The sequence below is a fragment of the Cryptotermes secundus genome, unplaced genomic scaffold, assembly GCF_002891405.2.
Source record: "Cryptotermes secundus unplaced genomic scaffold, Csec_1.0 scaffold181, whole genome shotgun sequence".
NCBI classification, from domain to species: domain Eukaryota; kingdom Metazoa; phylum Arthropoda; class Insecta; order Blattodea; family Kalotermitidae; genus Cryptotermes; species Cryptotermes secundus.
The window spans coordinates 1426054-1444459 of NW_019723906.1; the positions used below are offsets into that span (position 1 = coordinate 1426054).

Here is an 18406-nt window from a genome sequence, read left to right on the forward strand (position 1 = left end):
AATCCACAAATAAACTCTCTAGACAAAACCCAGAATATTCTTAACGCTGAAGCAAGCGGTGCGTAAAGTAACCACTGTACTTCAAATGGCTTAGATCAGGCATGTCAAACTCAACTTGTACAGAGGGCCACCTCAGCCCTATAAATAATAGCCCAGGGCCGCACTTCAAAATAGAAATATTCAATAGATTTTGATACAAGGAAATTTAATTCTATTTATTATTTAGGAATAATTTCAATATAATTACCTAAAGTCACATATCTTACAGTTTTAAAAAGCAAGAGAATGTCATTTTTGACAAGTATCAAACAGCTTTTCAATATGTAAAAAGGGAGATTACACAAGAAATTATGTTAGAAATAGCAAAACATTGAATTTCCTGCAGCCTGCTAATTTATGTCTGCGTGAGACTTCTTGTCTTTTGGTCTGTTGGAAAATTGTCTTTACAAAAAATATTTCTACTAAAATTTTAATATTGATTTTAATATCAATTAGCTCTAAAAGTTGAGGGGCCGCACTTTGTGGCTATGGGGGCCGTATGCGGACCGCGGGCCGCATGTTTCACACGGCTGGCTTAGATTATTGACTTGCTGAGATCTGGGGTGTGCGTTCTGTCCGGGCTCTAGTAGTGCAAGTTCTACTCATAGAGAGAAGTACCTTTGCCCTCTCACATGGTATAGACATGATTCAAACAGTAACAATGCAAAGACACATCTACGACAAGGTCAGAGATCCCTAAGACCATGATCATACTGCGGGAACCTCGATCCATCAGTAGTCGAAGCAACATGGAACTGACTCAATATGAGCTCGACAAGATGGCAGTGCGGAATTTCAGAGAGTATCTACGCATACCATCTGTGCACCCTGACGTTAATTATGGTAAGTAAACATTGTGTTACACGGCGAATTGTATACAAGTAAGTATATTTTAGATTATTGGTGCGAATTATGCTGGAAGCATAAATGTTGGCTTTCATATGTCTATGTATTGTGATGCTAGATTTATTGGGACGAGCTGTCGCCCCAAATTAAAGTTCAAAGCCGGAGTATTGAAAAGGATTTGTTACCGATATTATACGTCTAAGTCATGGCAAAAGAAGAAACCACTGGCTCTCCCCTTAAGCCTGCCGGGACGGAAGTAGAGGGCGGGAACGTGTCGATAAAAATTACAGGAACAATAAGAAGAAACACGTCATTTTGTTCAAAATACAATAAAATAGGACGAGGGGCAAAATTCATATTAATAACTAGAATCAGAATAGCAGAATTAATTCTGAAAATTCGATTTTCTTTCGTTAGCTTAACCCTTTATTCTCCTGGTATTTAAACGGTATGGGGGTGATGCTGGCGGCAATTTAAACGTTTGTGTAAGTAATTTCAAGAGTGTTAATAAAAATTCTGTAACTAATAAAATTTTTATCGTAAACGAATGAAATTACCTTTATTTTATGAATAAACAACATATAGTCACATAGTTTAAACTTTGTTAACTAGCGTAGTGACTCGGCTTTTCAAGAAATTCGCCATCTTTTCTGAAACCCAAGCGCTAATTACTGTATTGACAATAGTTTCTCTATGGAATTATATATATAAATTATTATTCTTCTACTAATATTTTAATTTACGTTGAATTCCATGGGACGTTCAGTACTAAATTAACTAAACCGAACAGAATCGCGTTGTTACTCACGAGTATTATCATTCTATACGGCTCCAAATGCGTTTACAACACATGTGAATATGTGAACAGGGGAAGGGAGCCATTATCTCGGATTCTCTCCCTGAGGCCGTACAGTGCTCGTTGTTTCAGATGAGTGCGTGGCTTTCCTCAGACGCCAGGCGATGGAGCTGGATCTGCCCATACAAATATTCGAGTTGGCGGCCGGAAAACCTATCGTCATCATCACGTGGCTCGGGGAAGAACCTGGCCTGCCCTCTATCCTGCTCAACTCACACATGGACGTCGTACCTGTCTACGATGTGCGTTTGTTTCTGTGTTTCTTACATACTGGTTGGACAGGCCCTCTGCCTGTGAAACCTTCACATATATGGAAAGATAGTAGGGTAAAGGCACTTAAGATTGGGCACTTAATATATTTATGTCCATAAACACATCATTTTTATGACCACTGAAAAACTGTATTTATTAAACAAAACTTTCCATCCTCAGGAATAAAAAACACATCAAAAGAGTTACAAAAATTAAATATTTTGTCTTTAGAAGACTATTTTGCAACGAATATCAAATGCGCAATCTTACAGGCATTTCTTCTAAGAATGCGCCTTAGCAAATGGATCTTAAAGCTGTAAATGCGTTCAAGTGGCTTAAGGTAGGGCATAGCATCGGCCCTTTAGTATGACGCCCACAATTCTAAGCATATCCCGGAGTTTCTAAATCACAATAAGATCAAAGTTGAAAGGAAAATCGATCCTTGCAACAGTTTGTGGAGGCCCATAGTGTTTTCGAGGCTTCCATATTTTCTATATAATCGGCTCACAGATGGCGGTGAAGTTGTCAGCCTTATGCACCGGCTGCCCTTTACCCCCAGGAATCTTCCTAATACTCATTTCTTTTAGAGGCTGAGACAACTCCAGAACCATAATGCGGCTGGAAAAATTTTGTCATTTGAAAAATCCAATAACCTAATCGGGAATCGAATTCGTGACCTTCCGTCTTGTAGCATATTGCCTCTACCAACTACCCTACCGCGTGCCCTCCCCCTAAAAAGAAATCAACTGGCGCTAAACCTTGAAATAGCCTAAACACGTGACTGATGACACAATTAATTCATTCATGTTTCTTCGTCCAGCAATGCCAGTGAACAAAATAAAGCCGTCAATAAAAAAAGTTGTATAATTAAAATGATGTTACAGTAATTTCGAACTAGGCAGTTCGTCTGCACGACATGCAACGATTCTGTCAGGTCGACTTAGTGTCAAAATTTTATGTGTACATGCAGAACAACGCACGAAAGTAACACATCAGATGACTCATGTTGTACCTATCACGTCTGCTACCTAGGCTTTTTATTTTGAAAAAGAAAATACATGCATATACAAAAATTGCCTAAGCAATGCCCATCCGGCCCTCTGTAGCTCTCTAGGCTGTGCTGCCATCTAGTGATACACACAGAAAACCTACACGTCCATTACTGCTGCTGTACTTCCATTTGTGACGTAGTGACTGTCTCTCCCTCGCATATCTAAGCTTACAGTAGGGTCGAAGGAGGTTAATAAGTAATTACAATTTAATTATGAATATCTATGGTCTAGACTATAGACGACTTCGTAGCATTACCTCTAGGCCCTAGAGGTAACATTATAAACACGTATTCAGGTGATTCTCGGTTCGAACTAAGGTCGGAACACCGGCTATCCTTATTAAGGTATTTCTTGGTTTTCCTCAGTCCTTCAAGGCAAACTCCGGAATAGTATCTCAAATAGGTCACGACCGTTTCTTTCAAATTCATCATCATCCTACTGTCCTCTGCTGCGAAGTCTCGGTAATGAAAACGTCGATGTATAACTAATGACATATCGGCAGTGTAAATTTAATTTGCTACAGTGTTGCCAGATATCTCAAAATTCTTCACCATAGTACTGTTTCCATCTTAATAGCTGAAGCGAAGGAACTCCATACCACATGCTTACATACTTCTGTTATCTTCCTCCGGAAGGAAACGAGTATGGATGGAGCGCCATGAACGTGAAACATAAAATGAAATACAGGTTTCTTTTTTGGAGATCGATGTTCTGCAATGTAGAGACGTTCCACCTTTAAAAATGTTAACTGTTCCTCGAAAATCAATCACCACACACAATTCTGGAAACTGCACCCATACAACTAACTCCTGTGAATGTATCAAAATCGTTTGTCCATATTAATAGCGAAAGTGAAGTTTTCCTTGTGCTTAATTAATTATCGTTGCATGAAGAGGTAGGATGAAGTGGTGGTGTAGCTCCATGCGTTTGTTCACCTCGGCACTAGATGGAAATGAATGATGAGCTTCATACCCTTGTCGCGTTAATGCCAACGAAAAATTTCCCCGACTCTTTTTACAAAGCAGGCTGCGGTAGGCCCCAGAACTAACTTGGGCACTGTGAATAACAGAATTCTTACTCTTGCCAGTAACCGAACTCCGTTTCCTCAGTCGTCCAGCCCAAACTGACTGAGCTAAACCTTCCTTTATATCTTTAAATTTAGACTGTAAGTATTATGTCTTACGTATTATATGCATGACAAAAACAAACACCGTGGCCTATAGTCCGCAAGCGAACTATACCGACCGAGCGATCGCCGCTTGTCAGCGAAGTTAGTGCCAACTTTAGAGGACACAGAGTGTAACGTGGTCAGAGCAACGGATCCCCACGGCCGTTAATCTCGGTTTTCTAGACCAGAGCCGCTGTTTTCTTGAAATAGCTCCTCAATTGTCCTCACGAAGCTGAGTGGACCCCGTTCCAGACCCACTACTGCTCAGAAAATCTGGTAGCGCCTGGAATCGAATCCGGAACCTCTGGATCTGTAGTCAGGAACTTTGACCACTAGACCACAGGACACATGTAATAACTCATTAGATCTGGATTCAGCTTACAACGCAATGTACATACAGTATGCAGTTCGTTAATCAGTTTTTATTCTTAAACGTTCATCCGATGAAGATTAATATTTGATCGAAACATGTCGTGATTTAAAATAAAAAGTTCTAAGGAAAACTAATCTCCTACTACCCTTTAATGCGACATGCAGAGGATGGAAAAAGACGCCTACAACAATTCTTCGTTGCCACGGGTACGTGTCTACCCAGCCGTTGCCTAGCAACGATACGTGAAATACACATACAGACATGCAGACTGATGAGAGGGATTTATAAACTACGCCGTTGAGAAGGGCTCAGGTGACATGATACAAACACGAAGTTTCATAAAGACTGGTTAAGAAGTTGAAAAGTTAATAGGAGGATTCATAAAGACACAGACAACACGGAGATAGCATAAGCCTTCTTAGGAAAGTAGACTATAAAGTAAACAGCTGGTTGGTCGTCACTGATATGACTTTTATGAATGTTCTGTAAACGGCAGACATTTAAGTACATATATATAATAAGCATGAAAAGCTGGAGCTTCGTGGCGTGATGTTCGTGAAAATACCGTTAAAGGAGACCACACGAAGCAAGCTCACATTTCCTGATAAGATAACGGGTGTAGGCTTAAAGTTCATCTTCAGATGTAACCTTTAATACAAAAATCCTGTGATATAAAAATACCGGAAGATAAATATTAAAATGTAACTCAGTTCTTATTTCTCTAAGTGCTAACTTGACAGTCTAAAGTCACTTACAAAGTGATCATGTGTAAAGAGCTCTGCCTGCTGTCTTCTTCATGCTTATTTCTTGATTGTCTTCTTCTTCGACAGTAATGCGACGAACTGATATCAGGTGATCAGGTTTCTTGCTTTTATCTTCTTTAAACAGTTCTACATTCCTACAAACTACAGCTCTGTACTCATCTATTGAGCCGATCGCAGTAGCGCTGGGATTATGGGTTCGAGTCCTACTTGAGGCATGGATATTTGTGTAGGTTTGTTCTGTGTTTCTGCTGCCCTGTGTGCAGGTAGCGGCCTTGCGACGGGCTGATCCCTCGTCCAAGGGGTCCTACCCAACAAAGAGCTGTTGAGCCCTAGATACATACATACATCTATTGCACTCGTCCACGAATTATGGTAATAATTAAGATAATGCACATTCTGAATAAGGCCTTTAATTAGCTGAATGACGACAATGACAGAGAACTTGGGGTCTATGTCGTTTATGGTCCTGGATCTGTCGCATAGTGGGAAGGCGGTTTCGAATCCTGCTGAGAAAAAAGGTATAATATTTTCATTGGCATCTGTGCTGTGTTATCATGTGTACTCACAGACTTTGTGCTCGATGCACCAACAGGCAAAGGTCTGCAGGATGTAGGTCATGGTTTCGGAACTTGCCTCAACAGAACAATGAAGAGAAATACCTGAGGTTTCTGTCTTTGTTAAGTCTCAGATTCGTACAGCCATGTCTGTCGAAAGCTCTCTGTTCTCACATGTACTGCAATGCATTCCGCTTCGCTGAAACGCGCGGCCTCTATATGTAGGAACAGAGAGTAAGCTCAGGAAGCAACCAAAGATGATGCTTGTTTGTTGCTGGTTGCTCGCTTGGTTTATTCTTGACCCTGAAGACGGACTTAGTGCGTTCCACCGAAACACCGATCAAATTTTATCAGATTATCAGATGTTACATTCCGGAAGATGATACCGTTTACTGCCTAGGTCCTTCTTAACCATTTCCCCTCCATAATTCTTACAGACGTATGGTGGAGTGAATGTATAGATCCACGCATTTTTGACCTCGGCACTATTTGGATGTGAACGGTCAGTTCCATGCCCCGGTCGTTTTATCCACGGGAGGAAAGTTCCAAATACTCATTGAATATGAGGCTGGATGGACCCCAGAGCCGGTCTGGATGAGGTGGAAAGGAGAATATCTTGTCCCCGCCGGAATTCAAATTTCGACCCCTCGGCCGTTCAACCCCGTAGTCAGCGGCTATACCGACTGCGGTATTCCAGATCCTTCAATAGGCGCAAGAATTCAAAAGACGGAAGAATGTAGTTTATAGCACTAGTGTGAAGACAGACATGCGAACTAGAAACGGATGTGACCTGGACTGGCACAGCGGACGTTAGAGATCACAAGGGCATAACTGGGGTCGGTCATGAAACTGACGAAAAATAACTAGAACTAACTAAAACGAACCATAATCAAGAGTAAGTTATAACAAAGGCAGAATCTAATGCATTCTTTTTTAATTCGCATGGTGGGGGTGGAGTACATCTGGGTCCACTCGGCACGGTGGCCACTGATTGGCCTATTGTACCTGCCCCGGGTGAGTATGATGATGAAGAATTTGGTGGAATGAAGATTGGCAGGGGAAACCGAAGTACTCGGAGAAAACCTGCCCCAGCGCCAATTTGTCCTCCACGAATCCCACTTGACCAGCCCCGGGCTCGAACCCGGGCCGCCCCGGTGTGAAGCCAGAGACTAAATCTAATGCATAATCACAAGATTAATGTTGCTGTGAAGTGTGAGACAGTGGAGGAGTGCATTCCTTTGTTGCTTCTGCAGGAACATTGGACTTACCCGCCATTTGGAGCGGAGCAGGATGAACAAGGAAACATTTACGGAAGAGGGGCCCAGGACACGAAAGGCGCAGGCATCCAGTATTTGGAAACCGTTCGAAGGTTGAAAGCTGATGGAATTCGTGTACGAAGGACTATTCACATTTCTTACATGCCCGGTGAGGACTGCACACCATGTCTATTTACTATGAACTGCAATAGTCTAGGAAGTCAGACGAATGTAAGCAGATGTCTCTTCTTATTTGCGCCTATAGTCCATGATGAATTTTTGCCCCTTGCACGATTGCTCTCCACTGGTCCTGATCTTCTGACTTCCGTCTCCAGTTTCTACGGCCCATTGTCTTCAAATCTTCTGCAACTGAATCCAACGACCTGACAACAGGTTTGCCTACTTGTCGAATACCCTGTTGAAGTGCCCCACCTCTATATAGAGACAAGCGCATTCTAAGCTTGTATTCGTAAATCCTTGGGTAGTCAGCCCATGCCCAAACCCCAACATGGAGGACCAGGATGGATCATCATCTGCGATCTATCTGCCATGGGAGATCTACCAGAAGCTACTCTACCGCCTGCATAGTTCTCAGGATCATGTGACTACGCAACCCTCACAACTGTGACAAAACATGCCTACCTGCGGGGGGAAGCAGCTATTTTAATCTGGGTAATATCCAAGCTGAAATTTTTGCAGACTATCGTGATGATGATGATGATGATGATGAGCAGCAGCAGCAGTAGTACTAGTAATTTTAGTGGTAGTAGTAGCAGTAGCAGCAATAGTTTGTGGTTGTGGTAGTAGTAGCAGCAGTAGTTGTAGTGGTAGTTGTTTCTGTTGTGGTGGTGGTCGTCGTGGTCGTAGTAGCAGTAGTAGTAGTAGTTTGTTGTGATGGTAGTAGTAGTAACAGTAGCCGTAGATTTTATGGTGGCAGTAGTAGCTGAGTGTTGTGGTGGTGGTGGTAGTAGCAGTAGTAGTAGTAGTAACGGAAGTAGTTGTAGTGGTAGTCGTTTTTTGCTATTGTGGTGGTCGTAGTAGTAGTAGCAGCAGTAGTGGTAGTACTAGTTGTAGAATAGCAGCAGCAGTTGCGGTAGCAGCAGTAGTAGCAATAGTTGTAGTAGTAGTTTGTTGTGGTGGTAGTAGTAGTAGCGGCAGTAGTAGTAGTAGTAGTAGTAGTAGTAGTAGCAGACCACGAAGCAGCACTTATGTAACTACAGATTTTCTAGTTGTCAGTAATATTAATAACATCATCATTATCATCACACATAGTCAAAATATTTTATTAGTACGTAACCAGTAGTGAGCGTTCCAGTTTCATAAGCAGACTACAAACTGTGTTAGTAACTTAACCCTTCTAGAACAGTAGTTACTATTCTTGCCACTTACAGTAATACTAACAAAGTCTGTGTTGTACATATAGAAGGTATTTTCGCCTATGTTTCATGTGATTCTGAGAATGAACAGTGATCATTTCTTTAAACTCTTTTCAAGAGTTAAAAGTGGTTTTATATGATACAAAACTCCTGTACATTGAACTGTATAAAGTAGTATGAATCTGAATATAGGGGTGTTCTTACTGTTGTTTATCTTCTATTACACACTTTATAAGGGGGGCACGCAGTAGCATAGTTGGTTGAGGCTCTATGCTACAAGCCGGAAAGTCGCGGGATCGAATCCAGATTAGGTGGATTTTTCAATTTACCTAGTACTTCTAGACGCACTATGGCCTTAGGGTCGACTCAACCTCTAACAGACATGAGTACCACGAACCTCCTGGTGGTAAAGGGCGGCCGGCGCGTAAGGCTGACAACCTCACCGCCATCTGTGAGCCGATTGGCCAGAAAATGTGGGTGCCTCAACATCTCACAAATCCATGTGCCTCCACGGCCTATTTCAAGGAAACCTTTACATTTTTTTCTTACTTTTACTTACCAACCTTACAAGAAGTAAGCTTATAATGCAAACACGAGGAAACAAACAGATATGCGGATATTCTAATGCAGTAGAGCAGAGTGGTGACAAAAATTTGTTGGTTTTACAGACGAGGAGATCGGAGGGGAGGATGGAATGAAGAAATTTGTTCTCTCTCAAAAGTTCCGAGACCTGAATATCGGCTTCGCTTTCGATGAAGGTTTGGCGCATCCCGAGAACGTCATCCAGGTCATATACGGAGAACGCAGTGTCTGGCGTGAGTCTCAATGGAATGTACGCCAGCGTAAGGGAATTATAGCAAGATTGGAGACGGTGTACTCCATAACGTAGCACTCAGAATTCTCAAAGATATTCTTTGCAGTTTGTTAAACTTATTTACGTCCGTTTCATTCTTTATGGTCTTGAGTAAAACTGACTTCATTATGGGTAAATATGAATGAAAATCGGTGTTATCAGAAAACTATAGTGCTAGCTTCTCGTATCTGTCCAATGATTTAGTGTCGATACTATGCTACAGACAAAGGCCGCGCCATAGCTCAAGCGGTTAGTCGCTGGCTCCCCACGGCGGCGGCCCGGGTTCGATCCCGGTTCTGGTCTAGTGGGATTTGTGGTGGACAAAGTGGCGCTGGGGCAGGTTTTAGCCGAGTACTTCGGTTTCCCTTGCCAATCTTCATTCCACCAATTGCTCCACAATCACCCTCACCTATCATCTGGGGTTGGTACAATAGGCCAGAACTGGCCGCAGTACAAGGGACTCAGTCCCATCCCACTAGCAATAAAAAAAAACGCTACAGACAGACAAGTAAATGGTCAAGCATGGCCTCCGCAAAAGGCGTTCCAGTTCTGCTTTATTAAGAATGCTTGAAAAGTGAACAGTATATGTTGTTTAATTGCCTGTCACGGTAGTCGAGCGGTCTAAAGTATGTACTGTTTTTGCTCGCTTGGAAACCGGGATCGTGGGTTCGAATCCCACTCAGGGCATGGATGTTAATTTGTTTGTGTGCGTTCTTCTGTGTTTTCGTACAGGTAGAGGCCTTGCGATGAGCTGATCACCCGCCCAAGGAGTCCTACCGTATGTCTAAGATCTAGAAAAACCGAAGTGAACGGAGAAGTTCATGGAGGTAGGCCTAGGCCCACGGGGGCTGTAGTACCAAGGGGAAAAAATATGTTGTTTTATTACACCATTACCAAGGCAAATATGTAGCTTGGATATGTTTTTCGAATACACAAAAATCTACGTTCCAATTTACCACTATGTTGCATTTATTGCTCATCCAGTTGTTAAAATTAATCGAACGTGAGTTTTATTTATAAAGAGGTAAAGCTATCCCTGTCACAGGCCGTGGAGGCCCATAGGGTTGTGAGACGTCGAGGCTCTCACGTTTTGCAGACAATCGACTCACAGATGGCGGTCAGATTCTCAGCCTTACGCGCCGGCCACCCTTTACCCCAGGAAGATTCCTGGTGTTCATTTCTGTTAGACGTTGAGCCGACTCCTGGGTCATAGTGCGGCGGAAGAATTAGATCAATCTAAAAATCCAATGACTTCTCGGGAATTGAACCAGCGACCTTCTGGCTTGTAGCATAATACCTCAACCAACTACGCTACCGCGTGACCCCGTTTTTAAAATAAAAACAACAAAAAACTCAAGTGTCAGATTTTCCGCAGACAAGCTAAAGATATTGCTACTGAGACATCATAATGGCGGATATGTGAACATTGTTGCCAAATCACACAGCTGATAAATCCAGTGTTAGCCTTGCGACATTGAAGTTCAATTAGAAAATCTGGTAACACTGCAACCTCTACCTGTTTCTATAATACACGAGGATAGTACTGAGTGTATCTTCTCTACAGAGATCACCTTCCACTGCTATGGAAAAACGGGATCCCTAGCGACGCCACTGAATGACACTGCCGGGCAGAAGGTTCGCGTTATCCTGGACAGGGCAATGGAATTCCGACAGGCGCAGAAAGAGAAGCTCGAATCCGATCCAAGCCTCAGAGCCGGAGATGTGACTTCACTCAATCTAACCATGATGGAGGTAAACAAAACTCAATGCTTCTTAGCTGTAAATACATTTCTATTTATTGTTTCCAAGTTGACGGACACTTGTAGTGGGAAACACGACATCCACTTGAAAAGTCGAATATTCATTAATACAGACATTATTTCAGTCGCACCTTACGAGTATTTCACCGTATTTAACATCATCCAGTATATCTGAAACGCTTCTTTGGACAGTATGTCTAAGGGGGAGAAACTAATGGATCTTTTACAGGTTATTTGCTCTCTAAATGTTGTGGGTATCAGAGTTGGAAAAGGTACAAAGTAATTAAACATGAAGTAAACATAAAAAATGCCATGTAAATTAAAGTAGTACAATGATTTCCGTGTAACACATACAGACTGAGGGTGTTCTTGCACACTCTACAGACACCCAATATGAGCCCCACAAGTCACATGACAGGCGTCGATTCGATACTCCAGTGTTAAAGTAGTACAATGATTTTCGTGTAACACATACAGACTGAGGGTGTTCTTGCACACTCTACAGACACCCAATATGAGCCCCATAAGTCACATGACAGGCGTCGATTCGATACTCCAGTGTTAAAGTAGTACAATGATTTCCGTGTAACACATACAGACTGAGGGAGTGTTCTTACACACCCTACAGACACCCAATATGAGCCCCATAAGTCACATGACAGGCGTCGATTCGATATTCCAGTGTTTCCCAGACTTTCACCAGCATGTCTTTATTAACTGAGTACATTGTCAAACGATGCAACGCTTATGGAACAGAATACCTGCTGTAGATGCACCCATTAGTTTCACACTCCTCACATCTGGAGCGAATCGGCTTTCGTTGCTGTGGGTCCTTCCGGTAATACGGAACTCCCACTGCATGCTTACTTGAATTCATAGTCGCGTACTGAATGACAGACTGCTATGTCCTTTTTAGACGCCATTTTCGCAACATGTGCGCCTCTAGTGGACGGGAAGAGAATCACGTTTCTGGCTTGTATTGAAAAGAATTTGTAGGACTGGTTACTTGTCGGTATAAGTGGGGTCACTGTAAAAATAATGATTATATTAAGATTGTAAAAATTCGTAATCCGTTCCAATTATTCCGTATTTCATTTCTGAAATATCTAAATCTGTGTTTCATAGAGCTTGGTATAGCTGAAGGGATGTTTTGCTTATTAAAACTGCATGCCTCACACGTGATCTTTTTGAAGAATGAAGTCCATGTAAATTATATTTAAAATTCAGTTAGTACCTCACAGATTCCTTCAACATCATGAATTTAATTAGGTATACTCGTATTATTCTGAATTCTGTTACTTCAGTTCAACATATTTGATTCTTTTATAATCACTGTGTTTCTAATTTGATCCTTTTATGTGTATCCTCGCCACGTTTCTAAGAATACTCTATAGCCTTAAATTACTCTACAAATATACTCGTATGTTCGTACGTGTGAGCACACTACATGCTTATGTGTGTTTGTGTGTACGTGTAACTTGTATCCTGCTGGAATGCCCTTTTGCTAGGGACAGTTTTACTGTTCTACGAACTCTGTAAACACAGGGAGGTGCCAGTTCCTTGGGTAACGTTCCTGAACAGCTGTCCGTCACCTTCGACATCCGCCTGGCCGTGACGGAGGACCACGAGAAAATGCTAGCAAAGCTACAGTCATGGTGCGAGGAAGTTGGCCCAGAGACGTACTATACATTCAGGCAGAAGGATCCGCATTTTCAACCAACCCGCATAGATAACAGCAATCCTTGGTGGCTCGTTTTCAAAGCAGAATGCAATAATTCGTGAGTTCTTAACATAGAAATTGAAAAAAAGAAATGGTAATTAACAGTATTTCTTCTACGGGGTCAAGTCAGAAAGTAACCGTAGAATTATGTGTGCTGCGATTGGTCCACTTCCGAACAAACAAGCAACCGTAAGCACGGAATTTCCCTGTCGTTGTAGTCACTTATTTAACCTTCAATATTCATTTCCCTTACCCCACTAGTGGCATGAATATGGCCGCTCCCTTTACCATATTCTCCACATTCTACCTGTCGGTAGTGAATCGTTTTATTTGGGTCAAAGGGCAAGAAATATGGAAATTCATCGAAGACTATCAAAACAGAAGGATAACAGTGTTTTGTCCTTCAATATGGATGGATGCCCTGAACATTCTTCTTCAGTAACACTTGTCCGGTAACTTCTGAGCATGTTAAACCATTCTCATGTATTTCTGCAACAGAATATTCTTATGTAACTCCATGCAGTAGTGTGCACCTTGAGAAGCCAATAGTCCTTCAGGTAGAGAGAAAAGTCCCCTAAATTTATGGGACCCGAAGGGTCATAATCCGCCATTGACCCATATTCTGAGCAGAATGAATCCACTGATATATTGGGTTTTTGGACTTTATCCCTCGTCCTGGTTTTTAAGATAACAAATAAAAACACGACGTTTCGGAAACTGAATCTGTTCCCGTCCTCAGGTGAAGGAAAACACCTATTCAGTTGGGTCCGTTAGAAAGAGCTAGCCTCAATCACTGGATTGGTCCAGTGCTCTTTCTAACGGACCCAACTGAATAGGTGTTTTCCTTCACCTGAGGACGGGAACAGATTCAGTTTCCGAAACGTCGTGTTTTTATTTGTTATCTTAAAAACCAGGACGATGGATAAAGTCCAAGAACCCAATATATCAGTGTGTTATACACCACCGTCAGAATCCTATAGTAACTACTTAGAATGAATCTAGTGCACACTCATATGCCTTGTTATCTCTAAGACAATTTTAATGTTACCCATCCGGTTACGCCTCTCTTCCTTTCAAGTTTCCCTACCAAATTTGTGCACATTTCTAGCTCTCTCATAAGTGCTACATTCTCCGTTTATTTTCTCTCCTTGAACTGCAGAATGATTAAATATATGCAGAATATCACAATTTCAACAGATCAGCAATCTCCTCAGTACGTTGTTTTTAAAGGTGTTTTTACATCTCAGATTCTATTTGCTTAATGGTAAAATAGAGCCGGCATGTTAACTAGGTTTTTGACAGGACGACCTTGGATCTCAGGTTCGATTCCTGGTGAGAATAAGAGATTTATCTCCTGTCCTCTGGGCCAAAGCCGGCTCTGGGATCCACCAAGCCTACAGTCGGGGATGAATTTTATCTTCTGGGATTAAGAGTTGTGTAGTCAGTTTATAGTCAACCGACGTTGCGGAGGAACATGTCCCCATTTTCAGGGTTGGAGATAAGCCCGCATAAAGCAGGAAGCAGGCTTCTTTCTTGCTTGGGTCATTCGTTGGTTAACTTCCACCGGACTACATGGAATTACATCCCAGAAGATAGAGCTTTGCACAACCACCGCTGTGAGAACTTCAAATCGTGCATACTCTCGGTGGGTTTATTTCCCCGGCAGTAAAGCGGCCTGAAAGTGAAGCTGACCACTCACTTCCATTTAATGCTGAAGTAAAGAATGCGTGGATCTATACCTACACTCTCCCACACGTCTTTACGAAGTAGCGCTTAATTAGGGCAGTAACGTCATATTTTTCCGTGGTTAAGAGTGCGCTGGCGAATGTGTTGCAGGGGACTGAATATACAACCAATCATAAACCCTCCTGCTGGGGATAGTCGGCACCTGCGAATGGTGAGTCTTTCCAATCAAGAGTAAGTAAAAAAGTAAAGGCATTCCTGTAACAGGCCGTGGAGGCCCATAGGGTTGTAAGATGTTGAGGTTCCCACATTTTCTAGACAATCGGCTCATAGAATGCGGTAAGGTTGTCAGACTTGCGCGCCGGCCGCCTTTTACCCCCAAGAGCTTTCCAAGAATATTCCTGGTACTCATTTCTGTTAGAGGCTGAGTCGACCCCCAAGGCCATAGTGCGTCTGGAAAGATTAGATAAATTGAAAAAAGCCAATGACCTCATCTGGATTCGATCCTGCAACCTTCCAGCTTCTAGCATAGTGCCTCAACCAACTACGCTACCGCGTGCCCCACCTTCCACTCAAGAACTTGAGGCAAATTTAGAGATTCATTCCAATGTAAAGAAAATTGTCGAGGTTCCAAAACATCATCGTTAGAAAGTCGGGTTGAACTGGAAATACAAATACGAGTACTAGTAATACTGTTTGTGCATATTCTTAATTCAAGAATTTCAATGCACCAATATTTTCTTAATTCGATGTACTTGGTTCACGGTGACTGAGAGCGTATTAATTTTATTCTCCTTCTTATAAGTTTGTAGTTTATTTAACGACGTTATCAATAACGAATTTAACGTCGAAAGATTGAATGAATGTTATAACTAATTGAAAAGAACGTAGAAGAAAGGGTTCGTCGTGTAATTTGAAACACAATTCCCTTTTTCTGTATGAAGGGACTGAGGAAAACCACTCAGTAAAGACAGTCGGCTTCGACTCTCGACTACCAGTTCGAGAATCGAAGCTAACACTTATGAAATAGAAGTAAGCAGCGTTACCGCTTGAGCCTTTAGACCAACTGGAACATTGCTCTAGCGTGAACAAACTTTACTTTTTGTAGACCGACCACAAGGAACACGAACTTCTTGATTTATTTAGGAAAGAATGGAGGAGACGAGGAATGCGTATAGGATATTGGTGGGAAAGACAGAAGGAAAGAGACCACTGTGAAGACCAAGGCGTAGGTGAGTGGAAAATATTAAAATGGATCTCAGAGAAATAGGATGGGATGGTATTGATTGGATTGATCAGGCTCAGGATAGGGACCAGTGGAGGGCTCTTGTGAACACGATAATGAACCTTCAGGTTCCATAAAATGCTGGGAAATTCTTGAGTAGCTGCAGAATTAGCGGCTACTCAAGAAGGGCTCAACTCCATGAGTAAGTAAGTAAGTAAGTAAGTATGAGATAAAAATCAATTCTGCTATATTTGGGAAAACATGAATCCTATACGTAAAAAAGTGAGCATACTTTCCTAACAAAAACTTGAACGAAACACACATTAAGCGAACCTGAAATGTGGTGGGACGAATAACTGTATCACCTTAGTTTTGTGTTTCAAAGTGTTTCAAATGAAGGAGTCGTGTAGCAGTTTCATTGTCCTCAGGTTGGTGTGCCCAGCCTGGGCTTCGCTCCGATGTGCAACACTCCCGTGCGCATGCATGATCACAACGAGTTCCTCAACGAGAAAGTGTTCCTGCGTGGTATTCGCATCTACTGCCGTCTGCTTACGGCCATGGCCAACTTGGCGCCCTCGTACTGATTTCGGCAACATCCTTCAATACTGTTTGAAGTGGGCAAGTTGCTATTAATCAGTAGCTGAGGGCTGCGGTTTGGGTTAGTTTCTTTTTCGGTGGAGAATGGGACTTCACTGGCCAGGATCTTCCTTCCAGGACAGCAGACGTAATGGACTTGCTGTTTCTTCTTTCCTTGCGTGTTGCATCCTGCTGTGCGTCATGTACACTGAGTATTTTTACGTCCGTCGACACAACAATTTCTTATAAACATACTCAAATATAGATTATTAACATTAAAATCTGAAAACGTTAAAAACACGATATGTTTCGACCCTTATTGAATCATCATCAGGTGTATTGTTTGTGATTAGGTCCTGAACTTATTTTAATACGAACCCATATTTTGAATACGACTATATAATATATAATATACGTATTATGCTTGGTAACAAAACTCTTGGTATTATATACTTTTTAGTTCAATTATATTGGTATATATTAATATATATCTAGTTGTATCTATTAGTTATTTCGCTGGTATATTGGTCGCTCTGGTCTGGTTCCTTCCTAGATGGGTATGATGCTATGAACTTTGTATGCATTATCTTCCCTTTAATCGGGTGGCAAGTTGGGTGTAGTGGAACTGCCCTCGAGATGTTATCATATGGTACATGGAAAATTCCCGAGCTCTCTTATAGCTGGTCGCTTGGACTCTGTCGGGGTCGTTGTGTGTCTGGTACTGTTTCTTCTTCATCCGTGACTTGCCATTTACAATAATATAAAAAATATGTATTAAATTGATATATTTTAATCGCAGTAGACCTACTCTTTGTTTTAGTGTGTGTTGACATGCGATTTTCTATCTGCTGTCTTTTTTAAACTAGCCCATCGACTTCATTATTTGTTGAAGAAACTTACTGCAAAGTTGTTAGCACTGCATGGATCCACATAGTCTTCTTTGGGTTTCACTGATTATCCGCTATATTAATGAAACAAATAATAGTTAAGGGAATTTCAAACCTTACATAATTCACGGAAAGAAGCACAACGCACTACGTCATCCTGAGCGACTCTACTGTTATGAAACGCCAAACAGAGTCCTGCGGACGTCCTACCAACACACATACTTCAATAATCTGTAACCAAATTGTGTGTATACTTTCAGTTTTCTGTTATAGTCATTTATTTCATTAATTTGAAGTGGCCATCAATATCACAAACCCAGAACAATACCACTTGTTGGTACACGTAATCACTTTGTACAGACCCGATCAGTCAATGGGGCCAAAACATCTGTAAAATTAATACCGTGAAAAGCATAGGTATTAATAGCCTGTAGCACAAATTTCTACTAAATAATATTCAAATATTCTCTTTTTCTCTCACAGAAAGCGTTGCGTTTGCAGTACCCATATCGATAAGTTAAAGGTGTACAGGGAAATACGCGCCGTTCAATGCAAGAATCGTGCCAGTACCGCACTTAACATTGTATGAGCGAAATATAGAGTATTTCAATGCACAAAGCTGCTGATACATGTAATCCAACTCTGCTTTAAAGGGTTAAAGTTGCGAATCGTAGAACGAACAGCTTGTTATGCAATATATAAAAGTTTGTAAAGGAGCAAAGAGCTATGTCTTCCGGGATATAACACAGTGTAAGTCAAACAACGTTTCGGAGAAATATATCGGCTCCATTTTCAGGGTCGAAAAATAAGCCAAACAAGAAATTAGCAAGAAACAGGCAGGAAGGAGAGAACTCCTCATAACCGCCGCTATGAGATCCTCGGATGTAACATTAATAAGGAGCAAATGGTGCGACTCTGCCTGTAATCAGGACTATAGAAACACTTGATTGGAATCCTCTGCGGAGAAATCGGTGAAATTCTTTTAATTTTGGAACTAACTCCACGAAACAAAATCCTTCTTGAGAAAGTGATAAGCTGACATCAGTCCATCTGGTTAAGAGTTTCCACTCGTTTTCCAGAAGTAAAGCATTCATCTGCGCATTCACGACGTGCCGCCACTGGAACGTATCCTGAGTCAGAAGAATCCAGTCCGTACTCTCATATCC

At 41.7% G+C, this 18406-nt stretch overlaps 1 protein-coding gene across 1 annotated transcript; it reads left to right on the plus strand.

Moving 5' to 3' along the window:
* Positions 1–743: 743 nt before the first annotated feature.
* Positions 744–16361, plus strand: LOC111861965 (aminoacylase-1A). The gene is made up of 8 exons (XM_023846958.1): positions 744–882; positions 1814–1983; positions 7158–7329; positions 9205–9351; positions 10954–11141; positions 12695–12927; positions 14706–14766; positions 16206–16361. Exons 1-8 carry the CDS (start codon positions 744–746, stop codon positions 16359–16361), a joined length of 1266 nt encoding a protein of 421 aa, XP_023702726.1.
* The last annotated feature ends 2045 nt before the right edge of the window (positions 16362–18406 follow it).